Source organism: Gracilinanus agilis, chromosome 2 (genome assembly GCF_016433145.1).
Source record: "Gracilinanus agilis isolate LMUSP501 chromosome 2, AgileGrace, whole genome shotgun sequence".
Taxonomy (NCBI): domain Eukaryota; kingdom Metazoa; phylum Chordata; class Mammalia; order Didelphimorphia; family Didelphidae; genus Gracilinanus; species Gracilinanus agilis.
Window position 1 is genome coordinate 236,923,127 of NC_058131.1, and position 25,638 is coordinate 236,948,764.

General features: G+C 40.4%; 1 protein-coding gene across 1 annotated transcript in view; it reads right to left on the reverse strand.

Moving 5' to 3' along the window:
- The window catches only part of SCARA5 (scavenger receptor class A member 5), a 143,457-nt gene that overhangs the window by 46,867 nt on the left and 70,952 nt on the right, over positions 1 to 25,638 (reverse strand). Inside the window, exons 4-7 of the mRNA XM_044661036.1 lie at positions 10,712 to 11,386; positions 6,400 to 6,480; positions 2,321 to 2,419; positions 703 to 766 (exon numbers count right to left, since the gene is read on the reverse strand). Of these exons, the coding sequence (XP_044516971.1) occupies positions 703 to 766; positions 2,321 to 2,419; positions 6,400 to 6,480; positions 10,712 to 11,386 (919 nt within the window). The remainder of the gene's footprint in view (positions 1 to 702; positions 767 to 2,320; positions 2,420 to 6,399; positions 6,481 to 10,711; positions 11,387 to 25,638) is intronic.

Sequence of the window (25,638 nt, forward strand, 5' to 3'; positions counted from 1 at the left end):
TTTCTTTCTTTCTTCCTTTCTTTTTTCTTTCTTTCTTCCTTTCTTTTTTCTTCCCTCCTTCCTTCCTTCCTTCCTTCCTTCCTTCCTTCCTTTCTTTCATTTTAAAATATTTTTTCCATGGCTACATGATTCATGTTCTCTCCCTCCCCTGTTTCCCCGCCCCCCCTCCTGGAGCTAACAAGCAGTTCCATTAGGTTATACATGTTATCACTTGATACGTATTTCCATATTATTCATATTTGCTATAGAATAATCTTTGAAAAACCAAAACCGTAACTCCTATGCCCATATAAACAAGCGATAAATCATATGTCTTTCTTCTGCATTTCTATTCTCACAGTTCTTTCTCTAGTCATGGATAGCATTCTTTCTCATAAGTCCTTCGGGATTGTCTTGGATCATTGCACTGCTATTAGTAGCAAAGTCAATTCATTTGATCATTCACAATGTTTTGGTTTCTGTGTACAATGTTCTCCTGGTTATGCTCATTTCACTCCACTTGTGATGCTGTATTTCTAAGTCACTGAAAACATTCTATCCCATATCAGAACACTTGAGGAATAACTATAATTCGTGGCAGCAGAGGAGAGATAGTGTTTCTTACATCCTCTTTAGCTTTCTAATTTTCATATTACATAATTGTTGTAGGAGTTTCCACATAATTAAAATGTCAGTTCATCCACAGGCAAAAAATTAATAAACTCCTTACCTGGGTCACCAGCTCTCTCTCCTTTTTCTCCTTTCTCTCCTCTAGGACCCCTTTCACCTAAAAGAAAAACAGATTGGCAGGTTAAATAAAATTCTGCCCAAGAATTGAATATTACTAACAAAGGACAGATTTCCAAGTCTGATGGGAAAACACTTCATGCTGAAATTAAGGTAGTATTGATGGTATGGACTTTTAGAGGGGAATATAAGCACAGCTCTACCGGGGGGGGCATAGTGGATAGAATGCTTGGAGTCCAAAGGGCCTGGGTTCAAATATGACCTCAGACACATCCTAGCTGTGTGACTCTGGGCAAGTCACTTAACCCTGGTTGCCTAGCCCTTGCTGCTCTTCTGTCTTAGAAACGATATTAAGACAGAAGGTAAGGATGAAAAACAAAGGAAGGGAGAAAGGAGGAAGAAAAAAGGAAAGGAAGAAAAAGAGAAAATATGGTAGAAGAACTCAACATTCCAAAAAAAAAAGAAACACAGAACAACATATGTAGAAAGTGCTAGGGTATTGTTACCTTTTACTTTCTCCCGCTTGAGGCATGAGGAAAAATAAAGCACAGTTGCCTCAAGTTATTTGTTGGGATGGGTAGGACTGGTAACTGGAATAGTCTGAAGGGGTGGGAAGAAGAAAGGCAAGGAGGTGGAAGAGAAGCAATCAGGAAGTTTTATTCTCATCTTACTTGGGGGAAATGGGATCAAAAGATGAACTTGTCTCTGCCTTTCCTGAGAATTTGGTGGATCAGCTATAAGTGCTACAAAGCCAGAAACTCTGTGAGTACCACCTGGAAACTGGTTCTCCAAGGCAGAAATGATAAAGAAAAAGATCTTTGTTAGAGGAACCCTCAGACCTAGGATTGTGATTTTGGGGATCTATACACATTATTGGGACTATGGTTGTGGTTCAAGGTTTTCTATTTTATTTTCCTGCTTTTGATTTTTTTTTTTTTTAGTACAATGCATAAATTTGCATAGGTTTCCTGGCTGGAAGTTCTGAGCCAAAAAAAGAGAGAATCCACTGATGTGTCCCCAGGCCATTTGTGTTGTGAGAATCTCTCACCAGAGAGTAAAGAGGGGCTTTAAAAATAAACAGAGGAGGGCTAAAAGAGGGGACCGATTATTATATGTGAAGAAAGGGGAGAAATATGAAGAAGTATTGATGGGCAAGTTTATCTGTGAAGTAGTTTCCAGTAGAATATAAGCTCTTGAGAGCATAAACTGTTTCTCATTCATACTTTCTGTCTCCAGTATCTTGCACAACTTAATCAATTCTTGTTCGAATGGATTGGATAGAGGAGGGAAAAAAGGATATTAAATTTTAAGAATATGTAACTACTGGAGAAAGGTCAAGGTATGGTTTCCCTCCCCAGCCTGGGAACAATGGGCATAATGTATTGCCCATTATGCGTGCGTGCGTGCGTGCGTGCATGTGTGCGTGCGTGCGTGCGTGTGTGTGTGTGTGTGTGTGTGTGTGTATGTGTGTGTTGGGGAACAGGCTCTTTCCAACCCTTTTCTGACAGGTCATGATCCTGTTGAGGGACCAAAAGGGGCTTGGGCACAAGCAGAGACACGGGGGAACCACAATCTTTGGGAGAATTCGTAGTACCTTTGAATCCACGCATTCCCATGGGTCCTGGGGCTCCCAATGCCCCATCATCTCCTTTCAGGCCAGGCTGCCCAGGAGAACCTCTCTCACCTGTAAGACCTAGAGGAAGGAGAAGAGACCTGTAAGTGGTAGTGGTGGTGGGGTGGGTATTGCTACAGCTTTAACATTGTTCTACATCAGTCCCTTTGGAAATTTTGCAAAATAAGAGACGTGAGGATATCCCCTACATCTTTTCCTCAGTACCTGCCAATACTGCCTCCCACCTTTGGCTTTCTTTTGTGTGTGGTCTTCCCCCATTTAATTGTAGCTCCTTGGCGTCAGAGATTCTCTTTCTTTTTTGTTTCTAATCATCTTTGGTGCTTAACACAGTGCCTGGCACACAGAAGGCACAAAGTAAATGACTGACTGACTAACATGAGGGAAAATAATCATATATATCCCAGCAGGTAATTAAGAGGAATAAATGAGATAATATACAAAGAATTTTTCAAGCTTTAAAGTGTCCTGTAAATGAAAACTATTGTTGTTCTATAATAACTAGATGGCACAGTGGATAGAATACCAGACCTGGAGTCAGGAAGACTCCTCTTCCTGATTTCAAATCTGGCCTCAGACATTCCCTCACCATGTGACACTGGGCAAATCATTTAACTCTGTTGGCCTCAGTTTCCTCATCTGTAAAATGATCTAGAGAAGGAAATGGCAAACCATTCTAGCATCTCTGCCCAAACTCTCCAAATGAGGTCACATAGAATCAAACACAACTGAAACTATTGAAGAACAACAAATTTATTATTATCTCCTCTAAAATATTGGAACTTTGATTAAGGCATTCTGCTACCTGGTGAAGGGAGCTGCCTAAATAGAAAGTACAAACTTTGGTGATAGGTAAGCATGGTAAACTTAGAATAGAGATCAACATTTATTAAAAAATACATATAATTCTCAATTTTTAAAAGTGAGGTTTATCATTGCCAATCATCAGTTTTAATAATGTTACATTTCAAGCCAATTTCTAAAATTTTATTTATTTATTTGCGAAATAAAACCCCTTGCTGTAGCCCTCAGTAGTGAAAGTAGGCCTCAGTAAAATCAAAGCCATAGATAAAGCCAAACTCGTAGCTCTCCTCACATGAGGCCCCCAAATCCCTCCTTTCCACCCCTCTCAGCTGTACTTGGCAACAATTGGCTGTCCTTGTTCTACCCACTGAAGCAAATATTTCCCTGAGAATCTAAACTAGATGGTTACATATTTACCCGATTTATTATCCTATAGAAAACTCTGTCTAAGCTTCAGTGAGGTAAACTCAGCCTATTGTAAAAGAATGACATATTATCTATATTCACTGCATATGTGAAAAGCATATGCTTTTCCTACTCCCTTAGCCTACGTCATTTTCTCTATAAAATACTAGCTGTGATCAATAAACTTTGTCAATGATCAGCAAGAGGCCTCAAGTCTATCTGTTAGTCTGTCTGTGACCCTCTTGATCCCAACCTCATTTCTCTTATCCCATTCCATGACCTGCAAACTTGACAAATGGCACCCATCTTAGAATCAATACTGTGTATTGGTTCCAAAGGAAAAGAGTGGTAAGGGCTAGGCTTTGGTGGTTAAATGACTTGCCCAGGGTCACAGAGCTGGGAAGTGTCTTGAGACTAAATTTGAAGCCAGGACTTCCTGCCTTTAGGCCTGGCTCTCAATCCACTGAACCACCTACCTCCTCCTCAAGCCAGTTTTTAAAGAGAAGTCCTAAGGTACAGTTTGTGACCTTTCTCACTGATCCTTAACATAAATTACTAGGTAGTATACTGGATAGAGGGCTGGTCTTGAAGTCAAGAAGACCCAAATTCATTATAATTTTTTACCTTTTTTTTTTCAGTTAGTCAATTCTACTGTTATTGCAATTCTTTTCTTCATTGGATTTTTATGCTTCTTTTCCCATTTCACCAATTTTGTTTTTTAAGATGTTATTTTCTTTTTGCATTACTTTCATTTCTGTTTCCCATTTTTCTTCTACCTCTTATTTGATTTTCAAATTCCTTTTTGTGCTCTTCCAGAGCCTGAGACCAATTCCCATTTTTCTTTGAAGTTTTGCATGTGGCTGTTTTGCTTTCACTGTCCTCTACTGAATCAATACCTTGCTCTTTGCCTCCATAAAATTTTTCTATGGTTAGGTGTTTCTTTTGCTGTTAACTCACTTTTCCAGCCTTTTTTGGCTCAGGACTGGGAGTTCTGAAAACTGCTGATTTTGTCTCCTCTGCTGATGGCTTGTAGGACTTACAGCACTGTGAGCTATTTTGCCCTGAGGCTAGAAGCTTCATTGCAGTGCAGGCTTGAAAGAGCCAAGCACTATGAACTTTAGGACTCACTGCAAGCTTATACCAGCACGTGGGATTTCAAGGGCTGGGAGAGGGGTGCTCTGCTGTTGGTTTAGGCAGGATCCCAAGATCTCAAAATTGGCATATGCCCTGGCTTGGAACCTGGTGCAGAAGGTGGGAGGTGGATGACTGGCACTCCTCTGCATGCAATTTTACTTTCAGTTCCCCCTTATCCCAAGAAAATCAACTCTGCCTACCTTTCAGATTATTTTCCACAGGAGAGCCTCCTCATTCTTAGAACCTTGTTGGTCCTAAGACTTCAGTCATTTTGAGGCACTATTTTAAGGTTGATTTGAGAGGATCTCAGAGAGGTTCGAGCTTTTGCTGCTACTAAACCACCATCTTGGCACTGCTGTAAAAGGGCCTAAGTTCAAATCCTGCCTCAGACACTCAACTAGCAATGTGACCCCGGGCAAATCACAATTTCTCTGAGCCTCAGTTTCCCTATCTGGAAAATGAAAATAGTAATAGCACCTGCCAGATTGTTGTGAAAATCAAGTGACTTAATGTACATAAAAATGCTTCATAAACTAAAGTCTTATATAAAGACTAATTATTATTCATAATTCATTAATTCAAATCTGATTTCAGATCTCTTCTTGATTTTGAATTTGGATCTTTGAGTCATTCCCAGCAGTGGTAAGTCATCATATTTTTAACTGATGTCTTTTGTTTTTATATCATATTCCTTATTTTATATCATATCCATATTCTGAATGGCAGCTGGGTGTGTAAAATAGATGGGACACTAGACCTGGAGTCCAAAAGATCTGAGTTCAAAACCATCAGACACTTAATAGCTGTGTGATCCCTGGCAAGTCATTTAATCTTTTTTTTGCTTCAGCTTCCTTATTTTTAAAATGGGGATAATAGTACCTCCCTCTTAAGTTTGAGATAAAGGGGGAAAAGGGATAATATTTATAAAGCACTTTGCAAACCTTAAAGCTCTCTGTATAAATGCTAGCTATCTTTATGTCTTTTCCACATGAAAAAAAAACATTAAGTACTTACTATGAGCCATAAACTTTCAGAAGCCCTGTGAATATAAGTACTGATATGTACACACACACACACACACACACACACACACACACACACACGCACGCACATATTTATATATACATATATACATATATATGTGCAAGTTGTCTTTTCCATTAGGATATAAGCTCCTTGAGGGTAGATATTGTTTTGCTTTTGTTTTGTATCTCCAGTGCTTGGTTCATAGTTGATATTTAATAAATGCTAGATGATTCATTGAAGGAGAGCGCTGAAGCTAGGAAATGCCTGATGTTATCTTCCTCCAAGGCAGTGATTCCCAAAGAGGGCGCCACCGCCCCCTGGTGGGTGCTGCAGCATTCCAGAGAGGCAGTGATGGCCACAGGTGCATTTGGGGGCAGTGAATAACTGTAAGGGGGCAGTGATGGTATGTGACAGGGGGCGCTAAGTAATATTTTTTCTGGAAAGGGGGCGGTAGGCCAAAAAATGTTTGGGAACCACTGCTTTAAGGTGTCAGGCAATTCCTGATTATGCTGGCATCGTGTCTTGGGAAGTAACATTAATTATGCCACTTAAAATAGAGCTAGAAAAATTAAAAATTGAGACATTATAGGCCTTCCTGGGCAGCCATATAACTTCAGAGGACTCAAAAGGTCTGTAGCACAGCAGCAGCAGCAGCAGCAGCAGCATCTCCTTACCTCTTGGTCCAGGTATACCAGGAGCACCAGGTGTCCCTCCTCTTCCTTCATTTCCTGGATCACCTTTAGGTCCTGGGGGCCCTGAAATGGAGAAATAGTAGCAGGGTGAGAGAGCTGCTTTCTAGATAGAGTCCAGTCTCCAATAGACAAAGGAGAATTTGCTTCCCAAATGGATCTTGAAAGGACAGGATGCCAGTGTCCTCTGGTCTACTTTCAGTCCCTTCAGGACAGCATCGCCTGATTCAAGCAAGAAGTGAGCACACTGACAACATGAAGAACCCTTCTTTCTCACCAAAAGAAAGTCAAGGGGAAGGTCTGAGGCCTTTTTCCTTTAAAACAGAAAAAGATGGAATTGCACTGATTGTGGGAAGGGTGTGAGCCATATTGCAAAGCAAACTGTGAGAGGGAAAAGGGCAGCTCTGCTCCCACTACAGTAATCTAAGTGGTTGTGTTATCCATTCCCAGAAAAGAGGGAGTGACCAGAGCAGAAGTGATCCGAGAGCTGGACAGCTTCCCAGCTTTCCTAAGTTGTGGATTATCACAATATACCTTCATTAACTTGTTTGAAGTATTGTAAATTCCAAGTGTGTTAGACATATTCCTTTTCCAAATTAATTACCAAAGCCATGTTTTGTCTTATTTTTATTTTTAATCTATAACTTTGGGTTCACCACACCTGTACTGCCTTCTATTAGTGGGCAGCTAATTGGTACAGTAGACAGTGTGCCAGGTCTAAGTCAGGAAAACTTCTCTTTCTGAGTTCAAATCTAGAAAATTACTTAACCCTGTTTGCCTTAGTTTCCTCATCTCTAAAAATGATCTGAAGAAGGAAATGGCAAACCACTCCAGGATCTTTACCAAGAAAACTCCAAATGGAGACACAAAGAATCAGACATGACTGAACAACAACAAAGGGTAATTTAGTGAAGAGAACGCTGGGATATAAGGGCATGGATTCAAGTCCTACCTCAGATACTTACTAGTTATGTGACCCTGGAAAGGTTATTTCATCTCTGTGGGACTGCTTTTAATTATCTGGAAAATGATGTTAATAATAGCACCTACTTCACAGGGTTGTTGTAAGGATCAAATGAGTTAAAGTATTTTTCAAATCCTAAAGTCCTATATGTAGGGCAGCTGGGTAGCTCAATGGACAGAGAGCCAGACCTGAAATGGGAGATTCTGGATTCAAATCTGGCCTCAGATACTTCCTGGCTGTATAACCCAGGGCAAATCACTTAACCCCCATTGTCCTTACCACTCTTCTGCCTTGGAACCCATATTTAGTAACCATTCTAAAATGGAAGGTAAGGAGTCTAAACATGGAGGATCTTGATTTGAATCTTTCCTTAGTTACTTACTAGTTCTGTAAACTGGTCAAGTCACTTAACCTCAGCCTCAGTTTCCCCAATTGTAAAATGGGGATAATAATAGCACCTGCCTCCCAAGGTTGCTGAGGATCCAATGAGACAATATTTATAAAGTGCTTAGCACAGTGCCAGGCATCTAGTAGGTGCTTAACAAATGTTCATTTCTCTCCTTAACTACTTTCTATATGTTTTGTATATACTTATATATGTATGTTATCTCTTCTGTTGTGATTTCCTTGTGGGCAAGATCTATTTCATTTTTGTCATTGTATCTCCAGTCTAGGACGTTCAGTCATTTTCAGTCTTGTTTGACTCTTCATGACTCCATATTGGAGTTTTCTTAGAAAAGATACTGGAGTGGCTTTGCTATTTCCTTCTCCAGCTCATTTTACTAATGAGGAAACTGAGGCAAGCAGGATTAAGTGACTTGCCCAGGGTCACATAGCTAATAAGTGTTTGAGGGCAGAAAGATATATTTTCCTGGCTCCAGATCTCACATTTTACCCACTTTGCCTGCTCCGTGCCTAGAAATAGTAGATGCTTAATAAATGATTGCTAGATTGAAAAATTAAAGGATTTTTTTTAATTTTTAAAAGACTCTTGCCTTCTGTCTTAGTATCAATTCTAAGACAAAAAAGTGACAAGAGCTAGACAATTGGGTTTAGGTGACTTTCCCAGGGACACAGCTGGAAGTGTTTGAAGTTATATTTGAACCCAGGATTTCCCATCTCTATCCACTGACTCACCTAGCTGCCCCTCAGATTTTAATTTGAAAGATTTAAAAAAAAACTGTTTGTGGGAGGCAGCTGGGTAACTCAGTAGACTGAGAGCCAGGGTTAGTTCTGGGTTCAAATCTAGCCTCAGACACTTCCTAGCTGTGTGACCCTTGCCAAGTCATTTAATCCCCATTGCCTAGCCCTTACCACTCTTCTGTCTTGTATTGATTTCGATACTATGGAGGCATGGAGGCAGAAGGTAAGGATTTAAAAAAAACCCACTATTTCTGACAATGAAGGAATATAGTAAAAAATAAAAGTGATGTAAAAAAGCAAAAGACAGCAATAAAAAAAAGAAAAATAGTTAAGGCAAAGAAGGAAAAGGAAAGAATAAAAGATTAAAAATTTCAAATTAATTATCAAATGTAAAAAATAAACCATTTGCATAAAAAAAGGGGGGCAGCTGGGTAGCTCAGTGGAGTGAGAGCCAGGCCTAGAGACAGGAGGTCCTAAGTTCAAACCCGGCCTCAGCCACTTCCCAGCTGTGTGACCCTGGGCAAGTCACTTGACCCCCATTGCCCACCCTTACCACTCTTCCACCTATGAGACAATACACCGAAAAGTACAAGGGTTTTAAAAAAAAAGTTTGGGAAAAGTCTGGTGCTGTCCTCTTTCTTGCCTAGGGTCATCTCTTTTATGGTGCCTTCGGGCTCGTGGGACTTGGATGAGAGAACATGGTCAACATCCATTGGTGTAATCCATTCCCCTATCTAGAAAAACAATTCTAAGTGCTTATTCTGCTGGTGTTGGAAAGTAGAGGTGGGGAAGTGTAATGATATTTTGCAAATCAACACGGAGAGCAAGATGATGGACAGTTGTCTATTTAGAACATGGAATGAGCTAAGCCTGGCAGGAGGTGCCCTGTTCCAAGACAGTTAGAAGCTCAGGTATATAAGGAAGGATATGAACTGAAATCTCATCTCAATCTGGAGATTGGGTTTGGGGAGTGGGAGGTTTGGGTTTGGTTTGGGTAGGTTTTAGGCCAACTTGAATTACCAGCAAACTCCACTGACCAATCTCACAGTCCCAGATCCTGTGATACCTTTATGCTGAGTAACCTGTTCCTGTTTCATACTCCAAGAAGAAACAACAACATTCTTCAGCAAATAACCTGATTTGTGTGAAGCAGTCTGGCCCTGCTAGGCTGGCAACTGGCAATTATCAATTGACAGCTGATAATCCTGATTACCTTAGGTTCAAGTACCATCTTTTTCATCTTTAGTTTAGATCAAGAACTTCCTGTTTCTCTTCTTCCCTGTTATTTGCCCTGCTCCCCTCCTAAGCCTGAAGCACATTAAATCCCTGAACTTACCTAGATTGGTGTCAAATCTATCTCTAGGCTTAGTGATTGTATCCCTGAGGCATTTGAGGGAAAGGAAGATAGTAACATTCAACAAGTCAACTCAGAAGATATGATATAGAGGGAACTAGTTGATCAATAAGAATAAGCCCCTTCTCAGCAATTTAATCTTAGAAAATTGCAAGGGAATTGAAAGGTTAAATGACTTACCCAGGGTCACACAACCAGTGCCTGGCAGAAGCCTTGAACCCAGTTCTAACTCAGACTTAATATTAGAGGCAGCTGGGTAGCTCAGTGGATTGAGAGCCAGGCCTAGAGACGGGAGGTCCTAGGTTCAAATCTGGCCTCAGACACTTCCCAGCTGTGTGACCCTGAGCAGGTCACTTGACCCCCATTGTCTACCCTTACCACTCTTGGAGCCATTGACTCCAAGACAAAAGTTAAGGGTTTAATTAATATATATATTAGAGGCAGCTAAATGGTGCAGTGAATAGGACCCTGGACTCATCTTCCTGAGTCCAAATCCACCCTTGGACACTTTCTAGCTGTGTGACCCTAGGCAAGTCACTTAACCCTGCTTGCCTCAGTTCATTCACCTGTAAATTGAGCCAGAGAAGGAAATGGCAAACCACTTCTGTATCTTTGCCAAGAAAACCCCAATGGGATCATGAAGAGTCAGACATAACCATACACACACTGACTCCTGCTTCCAGTCTCCTATCACCAACCTCCCATTGGATATCTAGAACTAGATACCTGTAGGCATCTCAAACTCAACACTTTTTTTAAATGGTGCCCTATAGAGGAGACTTGGTATTCCATAGGCGGAGTCGCAGGGAGCCCAGAGGTGGGACAGGCGCACGCACCTTTCATGAGGGTGATGTTCCTCAGGGCCACGGAGTGCTCCCAGTCCTTGAGCCTCAGTTCCTCCGTCACATTATTGAGGATGGCCAGCTCCTGCTTGAGCTGCAGCTCCATGCCGAGATGGACTCTGCGCATGCGCCGAGCGTCCTCACTGGCGTTGCTGACCAGCACCTGCAGGTCGCGGAGCTGAGTGTGGTGGATGCTCACGTCGTAGGAGAGGCTCTGGTTGATGCCTCCCAGGGCCCCGGTCATTTCGGCCAGCTCCTCGCCCAGGCTGCTCACTCTGGAGGCCAGCTCCGACAGGAGCCGGGCATGGTGCTGGAGCAGCAGCTGGCTGCTGTTACTCTCCACCTGGAGGTGATAGAGCTGCATCTGGGCTGCCTCGTGCTGCTGGCTGCTACTGTCCCGAAGGAGGGAGATGGCCTGCTCCGTCTGGCCGGCCTGGGTCTGTAGGTTCCACATGTTCCCTTCCAGCCTCTGCAGGGAGCCCGAAAGCAGGCGCAGAGAGTCTGAGTGGTTCTGGAACAGGTCCTGCAGCTTCCAGATGTGCTCCATCGTGTCCCCCCGGAGTGGGAGCTGCAGGAGCCTTAGCTGCAAGTCCCGGAAACTCTCATTCAGCCGGTTCACATTCCAGGTGAGGGCTTTCAGGTCATCTGGAGAGCTCTGCGTCCGGGAGACTGCAAAGAGAAGGGGCAATGGGGGTTAGCCCTCCTGAAAGCTCGGGAAAGGAAAGGAGAAAGAATGGAAAGGCAAACTCGGCATAAGGGAGAAATGCTGCTCTTCTGGGTATAACTAAGGCAGAACCGTTGAGTTTTTGTCTCAGGTTGCCAGTATCAGAAGGAGGCATTTCTTCCTTTGTGGAGATCCTGAGACCATGCCACCTTGCCTTCCTCACCCCTCCCTGCCCCAATTTCAATGTTCTTTTCATTATACTTGTGGCCCCAGGGTCAGTATTTTCTCCAACATATCAGTGGTTCCTGATCTTTTTGTGAGGCCTCTGGACTTGGAGTCAGAAAGTATCAAATTCAAATCCTTCCTCAGTAATCTACTAATCCTGGGGAAAGTCATGCAACCTTTTTTAGGTTTCAATTTTTTTTCATTAGAAAATGGGATTAACAGCTATTATGCAGGTTGGTCAGGTCTCTAAAGAATGGACACCTCCTGTCCTCTCCTGGTAGGGCTACACGCAGCATCATCCAATCCTATGCCTCTACTTCTCTCTGATAAAATTCCTAGTTTCAGCACCACTAATTTGTAAACCTCAAGACTAATGAAGCCAAAGACCCTGAAGTGCATAGCTTAAAAACACAGATTTAGCACTGGCCAGAACCTAAGAGGTTGTCTTGTCTAAACCCTTATCTTACAGAGGAGGAATTATGTGATTTGTCCAAGATCGCAGATGGAGTAAAGTAGAAGGATCAACCCAGGTTGCTTGTCTCCCAAGTTCAAAATTCTTTCCACCATGCTGATAGTTTCCACGCTTTTCACCAGACACCTAGATATTGTAGTACATTATCTATGTGAATTTGGAAAGCCCTGAGTTTAAATCCTGCCTTAGTCTGGCAATAGTCCTCTGACCCTGGGGAATTTGTTTAATCATTATGTGCTTCAGTTTCCGAATCTATAAAATGGGAGTAACATTGGGACTGACTCAGGCTCATTTGTGAGATTCAAATGAAATCACATACATAAACCACTTTTGCAAACCCTGAAGTGATCCATTAATGTTAGTCATCATTTTTAAGTAGGGGAATACCCTTTTAAAGTTTAAAAAATGCACAGACTCTCATTTTATAGTGCGATAATACTAGGAAACGATAGCAGTTATGCCATTAGCTTCTGCAAATTGAGAAATATTCAATGAGATAATGCCCCCAAGAAGTCAGTAGTACTTTTAAAACCTAAATTTCCCTCTAATAGAATGAAATCTCATTAAGGGACTTGTGTCCCCATTCCCAGTACCTTGTACACAGTGGGCACAATAAATGCGTGTCAAATTGTTCATACATTCATAGAATCCCTAGCTTCTTTCTAAGCATAGTTCGGATTCTACTTCCTACAAGAAACCCTTCCTGATGCCCCAGATCTACCCTCTAAACCAGTGGTTCCCAAACTTTTTTGGCCTACTGCCCCTTTCCAGAAAAAATATTACTTAGCCCTCTGGAAATTAATTTTTTTTAAATTTTAATAGCAATTAATAGGAAAGACTAATGCACCTATGGCCATCACTGCTTTCCTGGATCGCTGCTGCACCCACCAGGGGGCAGTAGCGCCCACTTTGGGACTCACTGCTCTAAACTGTCTTCTTAAAATTTTCTTATAAATGCTTTATATTTCATTTTCTGTACATGTTCTATTCTCCCTAGTAGAAAGGAAGCTTCTTGAGGGAAAGGGACAGTCTAGCATAGTACCTTACATACAGTAGGTCCTTAATTGGTATTGGTTGAATTGAATTCTATTGGAATGGTACAGTATATAATGCAGGAGACATTTACATGATGTTTATTTAATTGAATCAGGCACCACTTTCCTTCCTTTAGGCATCCTTTCTACCTGTTTCTGCCTCTTCTCTCCAGTTTTTCCCATTTCCCAGCCCACTCCTTCCTCCCCTAAGCACATCTTACCATTCCTCCATTCTTTTCTGTCCTCTCCAGGCATCTCTAACCTTTCTTCAGGTCCTTCCTGATCTTTGAGGTCCCTTCTAATTCTAAAATTATCAACCTCTCTCCTTTGCTTTCACCTAGGGAACTGAGGAGTGAAATCTTACTGAATTGTTAATAGCGTTAATGTGTTAGCCTTCCCAGTGTCTCTGTTGGGAATCTCATTCTAATAGTTACATGCCATAGACAATGCCTTCACCCCAAAGCATCTTCAGGCATGAGGATAGATCACCAGGGAAACTATTTTTGGACAGGCATTTCCTTGGCTCTCAAAAGTATAATGGAGTTTCCAGCCTCCCCCATCTAGGATTAGTTAGTTTCCTGAAAATTTACTCTCTGCAGATAATAATCTAGTTATCTCTTTGTAATAGTCACAGTATGTTCTGTTTCCACCTCTTCCACCTTCCCTCCAAACTCCCCCCACCCCAACCAAAGAAACCCTTTCCAGATGTCTGGTGTCCTTAGCCGGGAACAACTCCTGAGTGTGACTTTCTTAATTTTTACTTAGGCAAACATCCCACCCTCCTCTATTGTGCTGCAAAATTGCTTATGAAGCATTTTTAATAATTCTTGGCATTTTACCCTTCCATTTCACAATCAAAGAACTGAATTACAGAATCATAGAGCTTTAGAGATTGAAAGGGATTTAGGTAACAACAACAATAATAATGTCTTTGGTTAACTTAAAGGGCAAAAGGAAAATGAATAGGGGGAGTAAGTAGGTTGAAGTATATTACTGGTGATGATTCATGTTCCAGAGGAAAAATAAAAGATACCAACCAGGAAAAATGGAATCAGAAAAGGAGGTGAGTCAGGCATGTTGTTTGTACCTATGAGATATCAAGATCTAGAAGATCACTGACATCAAGGGGAATGGAATATTTATGTGAAAGCTTGGACAAGTTACACTAGAGAAAAAGGAGTAGATTGATTGCAACATACTCGTGTGGAGAAAATAGTCAAGCAATTTATCAGTCAGTAAATATTTACTAAGCATTTACTATGTGCTAGGCCCAATGCTAAGCACTGACGGTGCAAAGAAGAGCAAAAAATGGGCCCTGCCCTCAAAGTGTGTACATTCCAATGGGGGAAGACAACATGTAAATCACCAGGGCACACAAGATACCTATAGAGTGACTGAGAGGAAATCTGAAAAGGGAAGTCATTAGCAGATGTGGGGATAGGTAAAGGCACCCTACAGAAAGTGAGCTTTGAGCTAAGTCTTGTAGGAAGTCAGGGAAACTACAAGGTGGAGGTGAGAGGAAAAAAGATTCTAGGCATGGGGGGGATAGATTCCAAAGAAACTAAGACCAGAGATAGAATGCTGTGTCTGAGGCCAGGGTTGCTAGACCACTGGAGAGCTTGAAGAAAAAGAAGTCTAGAAAGGTAGGAAGGAGCCAGGTTATGAAGAACTTTAAATGACAAATAAAAAGCTTTATGGTTGATTCTGGAGGTATTGGGGAGATATTGGAGTATGCTAAGGGTAGGATAAAGGGAGAAGCAGAGCATGACACCTACACTTTAGGGGATAAATCCACATAAATCCATTTTGGAGCCAGGGTTCTCACCTATGTGGATTTTAAAAATATTTTTAATATATTTTTATATATAAATGTATATATTTATATAGACTTCAAGATTTACGAAGCACTGGCTTGTCCTCTAATCCATCTGTTCCTCCTCTTCTTCTAAAAAGGAAATAAGTTGAAGTTAAAAGATAATTTGCCCAAGTTCATACAGTTCAGTTCAATTCAATTCAGTAAGCACTTATTGATCTCTTACTATAGCTACCATGTTCTTTCACTTCTCCTTTATCCTCCAACTGTTCTCTTCTTGAGGTTAAACATTCTTTCTACAATAATTCTCATAAGGATGATCTCAATCAGGGTCCTTCACCAACCTGGTTGCCTTCCTTTGGATTCTCTCCAGATTATCACTTTCCTCATAAATTAAAGTGCCCAAGACTGAACATAATACTCTGGATGTGGTTTAGTCAGGGCAGAGCACTTTGGAATTATCTTTCCAACTATATAAAATAGACTTAAAACTTCAATGGACAGAGAATTTGGTATTTCTAAAGTATAAATCTGACCATGTCATTCTCCTCTTCAAAAAACTCTAGTGACTCTCTATGGCAGTGATTCCCAAAGTGGGCACTACTACCCCCTGGTGGGTGCTGCAGCGATCCAGGGAGGCGATGATGGCCAACAAGTGCATTTATCTTTCCTATTAATTGCTATTAACATTTAAAAAAATTAATTTCCAGGGGACTAAGTAATATTTTTTTTCTGGAATGGGGGCGGTAGGCCAAAAAAGTTTGGGAACCACTGCTCTATGGGATAAAATATTCAGGAGTGAAATCTCTTCCAGACATGACTCCATTATACCTTTCCAGCTTTAGTAAACATCAGCCCCTCCATATATTCTAGGGTCCTGTCCAAATGAGCTGCTTACTGTTCCTCAGATAAAGTACTCCATCTCCCAGTTTCCATGCTTTTGCACAGGCTGCCCTCCCATGAGTGGAAGATATCGCCTCCTCATCTCTTCCTTTAGTTTCCTCCCTTCCTTTAAGATGCAGCTAGAGGGGCACCTAGGTAGCCCAGTAGATAAAGCACCAGGCTTAGAGACAATTCCTAGCTTGTGTGACCCTGGGCAAGTCATTTAACTCCAATTTCCTAACCATTGCCACTCTTCTGACTTAGAATTGATACTAAGGCAGAAGTTAAAAAAAAAAAAAGATATGTCTCAGGCACCATCTTCTGTGTGAAGTCTTTTCTGATTTGCCCCTGTTCTGCCCCATACCACCAACTACATTTTTTTGTCTGTGTCAAACCCTTACCTTTTGTATTAGTATCAATTCTAAGACTGAAGACCATCTAGGGTTAGACAATTTGGGATTTAGTGATTTGTCCCAGGTCATAGAAACTAAGAAGTGTCTGAGGTTGAATTTGAGCTCAGGACTTCCCTTCTCCAGTCCTGGTTCTCAGTCCACTGAGTCACCTAGCTACCCCTCCAATTGCCTTTTGTTTTTCTTCGTATCCTCAAGACTTAGCTTAATGCCTGGCACAAAGTAGATGTTTAAGACATTTATTAACTAATTTATTGCTAGTGCCCTCCAAAGGTACATTGGAACCAGCTCTACTTGCTTGGGACCGATCATTAAATTTTCAGTGTGAATATGTACACTTCAGAAACCCCCAAACTCTTCAGATCAGGACTTGATTTGTAGACAATTTAATCTTAAGGAAGTGATGGAAAAAATGTTAATAATGCAGATTAAACTTTAAAGTGTGCCTCTGGTCAGTTGTTAAATATTTCCCAGCATTCTTCTGGTGTCCCCTCTCCCCAACTACCCTATAGTTAATGACTTTTGTATTTATTCGCTTTAGATTTAAGCTCTCTGTATATTTTATGCATACTTATTATTTCCCATATTAGAAGATATGCTCATTGTGAGCAGGGAGGGTTTCATTCTTATTTGTGTTTTTAGCACCTGGGAGGATGGCTAGCACATAGTTGACCCTTTAAAAAATATTTAATTGACTGCTGGCTCTTTTCTCTTTGCCCTCATACATGAAACCATACAAGAGAGAAAAATAAAAGATACCTCCCTTCTATCCCTCTTCACAATTAAAAAATAATATTTCATTACTTATATAAAGTATATACAGTATTTTATTTTTATTTACATAGACTGAGTCAAATATATTTTAAATTTTTTAATTTTAAATTAAGAAGTTTAAAATTATTTTTAAAAATTCCACTCACATTAAATTTAAAACATGTTTTGATTTTATTATTTATTAGAGAAATGCTCATTAAAATACCTTACACCTAACAGATTGGCTAATATGACAGAAAAGGAAAATGATCAATGTTGGAAAGGATGTGGGAAAATTGCGACGTATACACTGTTGGTGGAATTGTGAACTGATGCAACCACTCTAGAGAACAAATTGGAACTATGTCCAAAGGGCTATAAAACCATGTATACTCTTTGAACCAGCAATACTATTACTAGGTCTATATCCCAAAGAGATTTCCCACCCCCCCACCGGGTTACTGAATACTTTTATTCTGCACATAAAATTCACTAAGGATCTGGCCTGCAATGACAAGTACATGGCTCCACACGTGGCCACAAAGGGCTGGGGGTGTCACGGAGTGAGGGCTTCCAGCAGTGCTGGGGGATCAGGTACAGCCTGGTAGGACAGTTCTAACATAGCAGGGGGACATCGAGGAGAGGAGGAGGAGCAGTAAGCAGCACAGGCCCTGGTCTGGTGCTTGGGGCAAAGAGATTTTTTTAAAAGTAACCCCTTACTTTCCATCTTAGAATCAAAACTGTGTATTGGTTCCAAGATAGAAAAGCAGTAAGGGTTAGGCAATGGGGGTTAAATGACTTGCCCAGGGACACACAGCTAGGAAGTATCTGAGGTCAAATTTGAACCCAGGACCCCCTGTCTCTAAGCCTGGCTCCCAATTCACTGAGCCATCTATATACAGTATTGTTTCTCAGGCAGAAGTTAAGGGTTTTTTTTTAATCCATCTGCAAGTAAGCAGAGCCTTCTTGAAAGATGACCAGAGAGACCACCTAAGCAAACAGGAGCCATTTCCTGTCCTAAGACAAATTTCCTAAATCTAAAAATATTCTCAAATACACAAAGGGAAACAACATGGAAAAATAAAACTTTGCTTTAAAAATAAACTTTAAATTTTAAAAACAAACCATGTGTTTTGATATCAAAGAGGTTGAATAAAGAGTATAATATTCTTCCAGTTTCCAGATGTCCTTATAAAAATCTGACAGGCCCGTGATTAAATTTTTAAAAGACTAGCTTCTTTTTCACACTTTATTTTTTATGAGATTGACAAGCATCAACATTAATATTTCCATATATAAAGAATAAGAAAAAGTGGTCTGAATATGAAACTGTGATCCTCTATCACATACAGTTTATTTTTTAAAAGTATGTATTAAATTAACATGCTAAGAAGAACATATCAAAATACTATTCTTATAAAGGCTCATATGGTGAAATTTGAAAAAGTCACCTGACTTCTGTCTGCCTCAGTTTCCTCATCTGTAAAATGGTGATACATATCTCCCAGGGTTGTTGTGAAGATCAAAGGAGATGATATTTGTAAAGTACTTTAAAAATCTTAATATGGAGGAGGCAGCTAGATGGCACAGTGGATAGAGTACTAGACTTGGAGTCACAAAGACCTGAATTCAAACCCAGCCTCAGACACTTACTTGCAGTGTGACCCTAGACAAATCACTTAACCCTATTTGCCTCAAAAAGGAAATTTTAATGTATTATATAAATGCTCTTAGTTTATAGAGAACAGGTCTCAAAGTTTGGAAGGCCTAGATATTCTTAGTGCCCCAGCCAACTCTTTAAGAAAATGTGTGAGTTGAAGAAAAGGAGTTACCAATCTTCATAGGTGAATGATGTTACTAACAAGTTCCCTGTTTCATAAAACTACATATTTGTTTCATAAAACTACATATTTGTTTCATAAAACTACATATTTGGACTAAACTTCTCAGGTCCCTGTAGCCCTGTCTCTCTACTGGTGAAAGATACAAACCAATTGCAGTTTCTCAGACTATTCTTGTCCATATCCTTCCACACATCCTCCATGAGGAATCTATCCACTATTAGAGACTTTTCTCTGGTTCTTTCAATATTTTGTGGTTGGGAGCCAAGATGACAGAGTAGAAGCAGGGAACCTTGAAACCACCATGGTTCAAGAGGAAATCCTCTCCAACCAATCTTAAAATAACGCCACAAAATGAATACTGGAGTAATAGAACCAACAAGGAAACAGAGTGAAGCAACTTTTAAAAAGAGAACAACCTAAAAGATAGGCAGAGAGTATCTGGGGCACTGGGGTGAAAGGGAGCACAGCTAGATGGAAGCTACAGCAAGGAGTAAGGAGTAAGCCAACAAACTAGACCCACCCCACCCCACATCTACTGTACTAGATTCTGAACCTGGGCCCAAGCCAACATACAGATCCTGAGACCAATAGAAGTCCAGCCTAACACACAGCCCTTTAAATTCCAAGCAGTCTGTGTTGTATAGCCTGATCTGTGTGGGCCCAGAGCAAGGCCAGGAGTCCCAGCCCAGTTGTATGGAAAGGATGTAGATCCCAGTGTGGGGCAGTCAATAGACCTGGAGCTGGGCCCCCTGATCCCTGGCAGGGGCAATCCCTAGGGTGCTGTCTTAAGAGAGACTAGCTAACCCTTGCCAAAGCTCAAGGTGCAATCCCAAGGCAGGGCAGTCTGCTGTCTGCTGTGTGCCTGACCTGATCAAGCCCAGAGTGAAACTTTCAAAAACTCATGCCCAAAGCCTTAGGCTAGAATTTTAGCTATCAGCAGTTTCAGGGGGTAATTGAATCAGCAGTGGGAGGTGGCTCTCAGAACTCCCAACCCATAGGCAATCACACCATCTTGGAAGAACTGAAACTTGCAGAAATCCAGAAATAAAGCTAAGGGTGGCATCAAGGAAGGACTGAAGTTTAAGAGGTGCCCTAACCTCCTAGAAAACAGAGCCTACCTTTAAAAAGGCTGGGGAAATGAGCAAACATAAAAAAGTGACAAAGAGCAAGGAAAAGACACAGAAGGGGGCAGTGAAAGCAAAGCAAACACTGCAAAATCCAAAATAAAAATATGAATTGGACTCAGATTCTGAAAGAGCTCAAAAAGGATTTCAAAAATCAATTAAGAGAGGTAGAGGTAAAATAGGGTAGAGAAGTAAAAGCAATGCAAGAATAAATGAGCCAAAATGAAAATAGAGACTCAAAAACTGATGGAAGAAAATCATTCTTTAAAAATTAGAATTGAGCAAATAGAAACTAATGACTTCATGAGACATCAAGAAACAATAAAACTAAATCAAAAGAATGAAAAATATAACAGAAGAAAATGTGAAATATCTCATTGAAAAAACAACTGACATGGAAAATAGATTCATGAGAGACAATTTAAGAATTATTGGACAACCTGAAAGCCTTGTTAAAAAAAACCTTTGGACATCATAATACAAGAAATTATCAAAGAAAACTGTCCAGATATTCTTGAACAAGAGAATAAAGTAGAAATTGAAAGAATACAGATCACCTCCAGAAAGAAATCCTCAAATGACAACTCCCAGGAATATAAACTAAATTCAAGAGCCACCCACCCACCCAAGCCAAAGAGAAAATACTGTAAACAGTCAGAAAGAAACAATTCAAATATCATGGAGCTACAATTAGGATCACACAGGACTTAGCAGCTTCCACATTAAAGAATTAGAAGGGCATGGAATATATTTCAGAAGCAAAAGATCTAGGTTTTCAACCCAGAGTCACCTATCCAGCAAAACTGAATATATTCTTTATTTTTAAACCCTTAACTTCTGTGTATTGGCTCCTAGGTGGAAGAGTAGTAAGGGTGGGCAATGGGGGTCAAGTGACTTGCCCAGGGTCACACAGCTGGGAAGTGTCTGAGGCTGGCTTTGAACCTAGGACCTCCCATCTCTAGGCCTGACTCTCAATCCACTGAGCTACCCAGCTGCCCCCTGAATATATTCTTTTGGGGGGTGGGAAATGGTCATTCAATAAAATAGAAGATTTCTAAGCATTCCTAATGAAAAGAACAGACTTAAACAAAAAATTTGAAGTCCAAACACAAGACCCAAGAGAAGCCTAAAAAGGTAAATAAGAAAGAGAAAATTTAAGGGACTGAATAAGATCACATTTATGTATTCCTACATGGAAAGGGAAGATTTGTAATTCTTAAACATTCTTATTAGTAGTTGAGCAGTTAGAGGGAGTATACTTAGACAGAGGGTAGGGAAGTAAGCTGATTAGGATGATATGATATGCAAAAAAAAAATCAAGGGGTCAATATTTTGTGGGCACCAGAACAACATACTCCCCATTTCCCGTTGTTCTTAGAATATAGCTGACCTAACTCCTTTTCCAGTCATCTCTCTCTGTTGAGGTCCATCACAACATTCATGGTCAGCAAATGATTACTGAGACCTGATTAGACCCACCCCTCTGCATTCAGGTACCCCTTCACGTCACCTACAATATTGCATCTGCTTAGTTCATGGTGTTCCATTGTTCCAGCTAGGGAATACCATCCAGAGAACATTAGTATTAAAGATGAGGCAGCTAGATGGCATACTGGTTAAGAGATCTGGGCTTAGAGTCAGGCAAACAAGAGATCAAATTCTGCTTTGGATTTTTACTAGCTAAGTAGGCATAGCATTTAACATCTCTCAGCCTCAGTTTTTTCATCTGTAAAATGGGCATGATAATAGCACCTACCTTACAGAATTGTTATAATACAAACTAAAATAGGTGAAGCTATTAGCTATATAAATGCTGTTAGTTTGGGTCAATAAGAGGCTTGCAATAATCATTCACAGCACTATATTATTTCCAACTTGTAATCTAACTTGTCCTCCTATTTATTCTAGGCCCAGTTCATTGTCCATTGCTAATACTTATCCAAGATGTGTATTAGGAAAGTAACTCTTCTTTTAAAATTTTTATTATTTATATTAAACATTTTGTTTTCTAAATTCTCTCCCTCCCCTTCATTCCTTACCAACCTTCAGAGAAGGCAAGCAAAATGATAGCATATTATAAAAAAAAGAAAATTATACTTCTATTTTCACTCAGAGTTCTTTCATTCTTTCTCTAAGGCAGATCACATTTTTTCATTATATTTCCTTTGGAACTGTCCAGGATCACTGTGTGGATCACAGTTGCTAAGCCTTTCACAATTGATTGATCATTTTTACAATATTGCTTTAACTGTACACAATGATCTGTTCTCTTCACTTGACATGAGTTCATTTAGATCTTGCCAGGTTTTTTCTAAAACTATCCCCTCATCATTTCTTATGGCACAACATAAGACTCCATCACAATCATCTGCTACAACTTATTGAGCCATTCCCCAACTGACAAGCATCCCCTCCAAATTCCAATTCTTTTCCACCACAAAAATAGCTGCTATAAATATTTTTGTACATATGGGTCCTTTCCCTTTGATCTCTTTGGGATACAGACCTAGTAGGGGTGTTGCTGAATCAAAGGGTAGGCACAATTTTGTAGTCCTTTGAGCAGAGTTCCAAATTGTTGCCAAAATGGTTGGGATCAATTCACAATTTTAGTGGACAAACTCATAGGCCATCTTTCCAACTACTCTATATGTGATGTTATGAGTTACTGATTTTTCTTGTGCTGAGCAGGCATTTCTTATGTGGTTATGAATCTCATTGAGGAAGTCTTGGAATATTCCTCAATTTGATGATACAAGCAGCACCATATTACCCATAAACAGAAGCATCTGGAGGACCTTACCATCCACAGGGAATCTCCCTCCCATTTGGACTATGCAAAGGACATCCTCAATGCCACGAGTGAACACACTTGGTGTGTCTCTTTTTTTATGCCTCACTTGGCATTAATACTAAGAGGATGATTGAACAAAATCATCATTGTGGTTTCATCTGTCAAGGGATCTTGTGTTTTAATGAACATATGGAAGACAGCTTGGTAGAGAAGAGTCTTTAAGACTGTATTTATCACTACATAGTCAAATGATTTTTTTTATAATCTGCAAACTAGCACAGTAGGCTTTTGCATTTTTTTTAAACCCTTACCTTCTGTCTTGGAGTCAATACTGTGTATTGGCTCCAAGGCAGAAGAGTGGTAAAGACTAGGCAATGGAGGTCAAGTGACTTGCCCAGGGTCACATAGCTGGGAAATGTCTGAGGCCGGATTTGAACCTAGGATCTCCCGTCTCTAGGCCTGGCTCTCAATCCACTGAGCTACCCAGCTGCCCTCTGCCTTTGCATTCTTTACTCAACTATGTGACTGTGAAGATGTGGTCTGTTATAGAAAGTTTTATCTACAAAAGCTTATCCCATTTATTGATTATTTAAAAAAAGAATATTGTCCTTTCAAGTTTTCTTTTTTTTCTTTCACATTTTCATTAAGATATCCTTGCACAGACATGTTTGAAGATTATAAATAGACCTGAAAAAGTAGCTTTGGAGTGACCAATGTCTTTTCAGTCACCATTTTTTAAAAGTATAAGTACCATTTGTGGTCCTTTCCATCCTGTAAACCTTAAAGCACTATATAAGAGCTAGCTATTATTGTTATTTATCCTGCCCCACCCCCCAATACTTATTCTTGGTCTCCAGGCATGACTTGACTTGACCACCAGATAAAATGTCTTTTTATAAATTAGCCTTCTCTGGTTTCCTTCACATCTCAGTTAAATCTCCATGTCCTTTCTCAGTCCTCCTTAAACTTAGTCTTCCTTCTAAGATTTACCCAATACTTACATACATATGTATGTGTGTAAATATCTATTTTGTTTGTATAGTTTCTCCTCTATCAGACTGTGGGCTCCTTAAGAGCCAGGACTGTCTTATTTTGCCTGTCTTTGCACTTAGCACAGTGTCCAACTATAAAAGGCTCTTCAGTGCTAGTTAACTGACCAGCTCCCAGATCTCTAGTCCCAAGTCCTCTCCTTATTGCCCCTGAAAGCAAGCAGGTTTTCTAAGAATTTTCCACTTCTAGCAAGTCAATGAAAAATCAACAGGGAATAAAACACGTGGAGAAAGCCCCCAAATGTAGTTTAATACCTTATCAAGTAAAAATCTCTGAATCTTGAGTATAATGTATATAGTTCACAGTCCAGTTGAGCTCTACTCTGATTTTTTTCTCAGCTTCCCTCCTACCCTGGCTTCTTGAGCAGTTCCTCCGCTCTCTGGGTTACCTTCTCTCTTTGCAGGAATTATCATCCTCTCCTTTACCACATAGCCATGATAAAAAAAACAAAAAACAAAAAACAACCTTTGGACTTTTTTTTAAAGACTTCTGTCCTCTGGTCTTCTGTATTTTCTAGTACCTGTTCTCTAGGCATAACCTGGGCACACTGGGTATTAAGTCTGACACTTACCATGGGGTAATTTACGTTATACAAGCCAACCCAGATAACTGGCTCCCTTTGTTAATCATTCTGCTTCTCTCAAGCGGGTGTCCAGGCTCATTGCAGGAACAGCATGGGTACAATTGGGTGAGGGGAGGAAGGTCTGCCTCAGAACACTATTTCCTTCCCAGTCTTCCCCACTCCAGACTTGGCATGTGATAGACTATTATTTTCCAGTACTTTATGCTGCATCCCTTGACCCTACTCTAAGCTGTCCTTCCCCCAGATCTGAGCTGCTGCTCTAACAGCTTTCCCATCCCTGTCTCTTTTTCTGGATTTCTTTATCCAAGTAGACTTATCAGTTTGATCTCGGAATAGTATTATGGTTACCCTTTCCAAACACAGCTCATGCCACCATCCATCTTCCTTAGCCACTTCCCCCACAGTTTTCTCTCCCTTTCTGATGTAAATTGTCTTTAATCAGGGGGCAGCTGGGTAGCTCAGTGGATTGAGAGCCAGGCCTAGAAACGGGAGGTCCTAGGTTCAAATCCGGCCTCAGACACTTCCCAGCTGTGTGACCCTGGGCAAGTCACTTGACCCCCATTGCCCACCCTTACCACTCTTCCACCAAGGAGCCAATACACAGAACTTAAGGGTTAAAAAAATTGTCTTTAATCACTAGCAAAAGTCGGTCCCCTCCCTATAGGGAAAAGCTCCCAATAGTTGGAAAATAACTATAACTTGTACTTAGACATTTATATTTCTTTAAACCTTGCTCTATGTCATAACTAGACAGTGTAAATTAACACCCTCATTTCCTTCTACTAATTGTCACATTATATGATAGTTTTCCACATAGCTGTGGTTAGACTGTGGTTAGGCCTAGAATCAGTAAGATTCATTTTCCCAAGTTCAAATCCAGTCTTAGACACTAGCTCTGTGACCCTGGACAAGTCACTTAACCCTGGTGGCCTCAGTTAACTCATTTGTCAAATGAATTGGAAAAGGAAATGGCAAACTACTCCAGTATTTTTGCCAAGAAAACCCCAAGTGGGATTAGAAAAAGGCAAACAAAGCTGAAATGACTGAACAACAATATTCCATTATATTTTTTCTTTTGTTAACTGTTTCTCAATGAAATTTTCATTTAGTTTGAGCTTCATTTGGAAATCTTGTCTCCCTAAAGCTGCCCCTAGCAGCAACCATTGCCCTACATACACCATACTGCTTCTCATACTATAAAAGTATTTCTAAAAAGCTCTTACTTTTCATACTAGAATCAATACTGGGTATTGTAAAAGTGAAATTTGGAAAATGT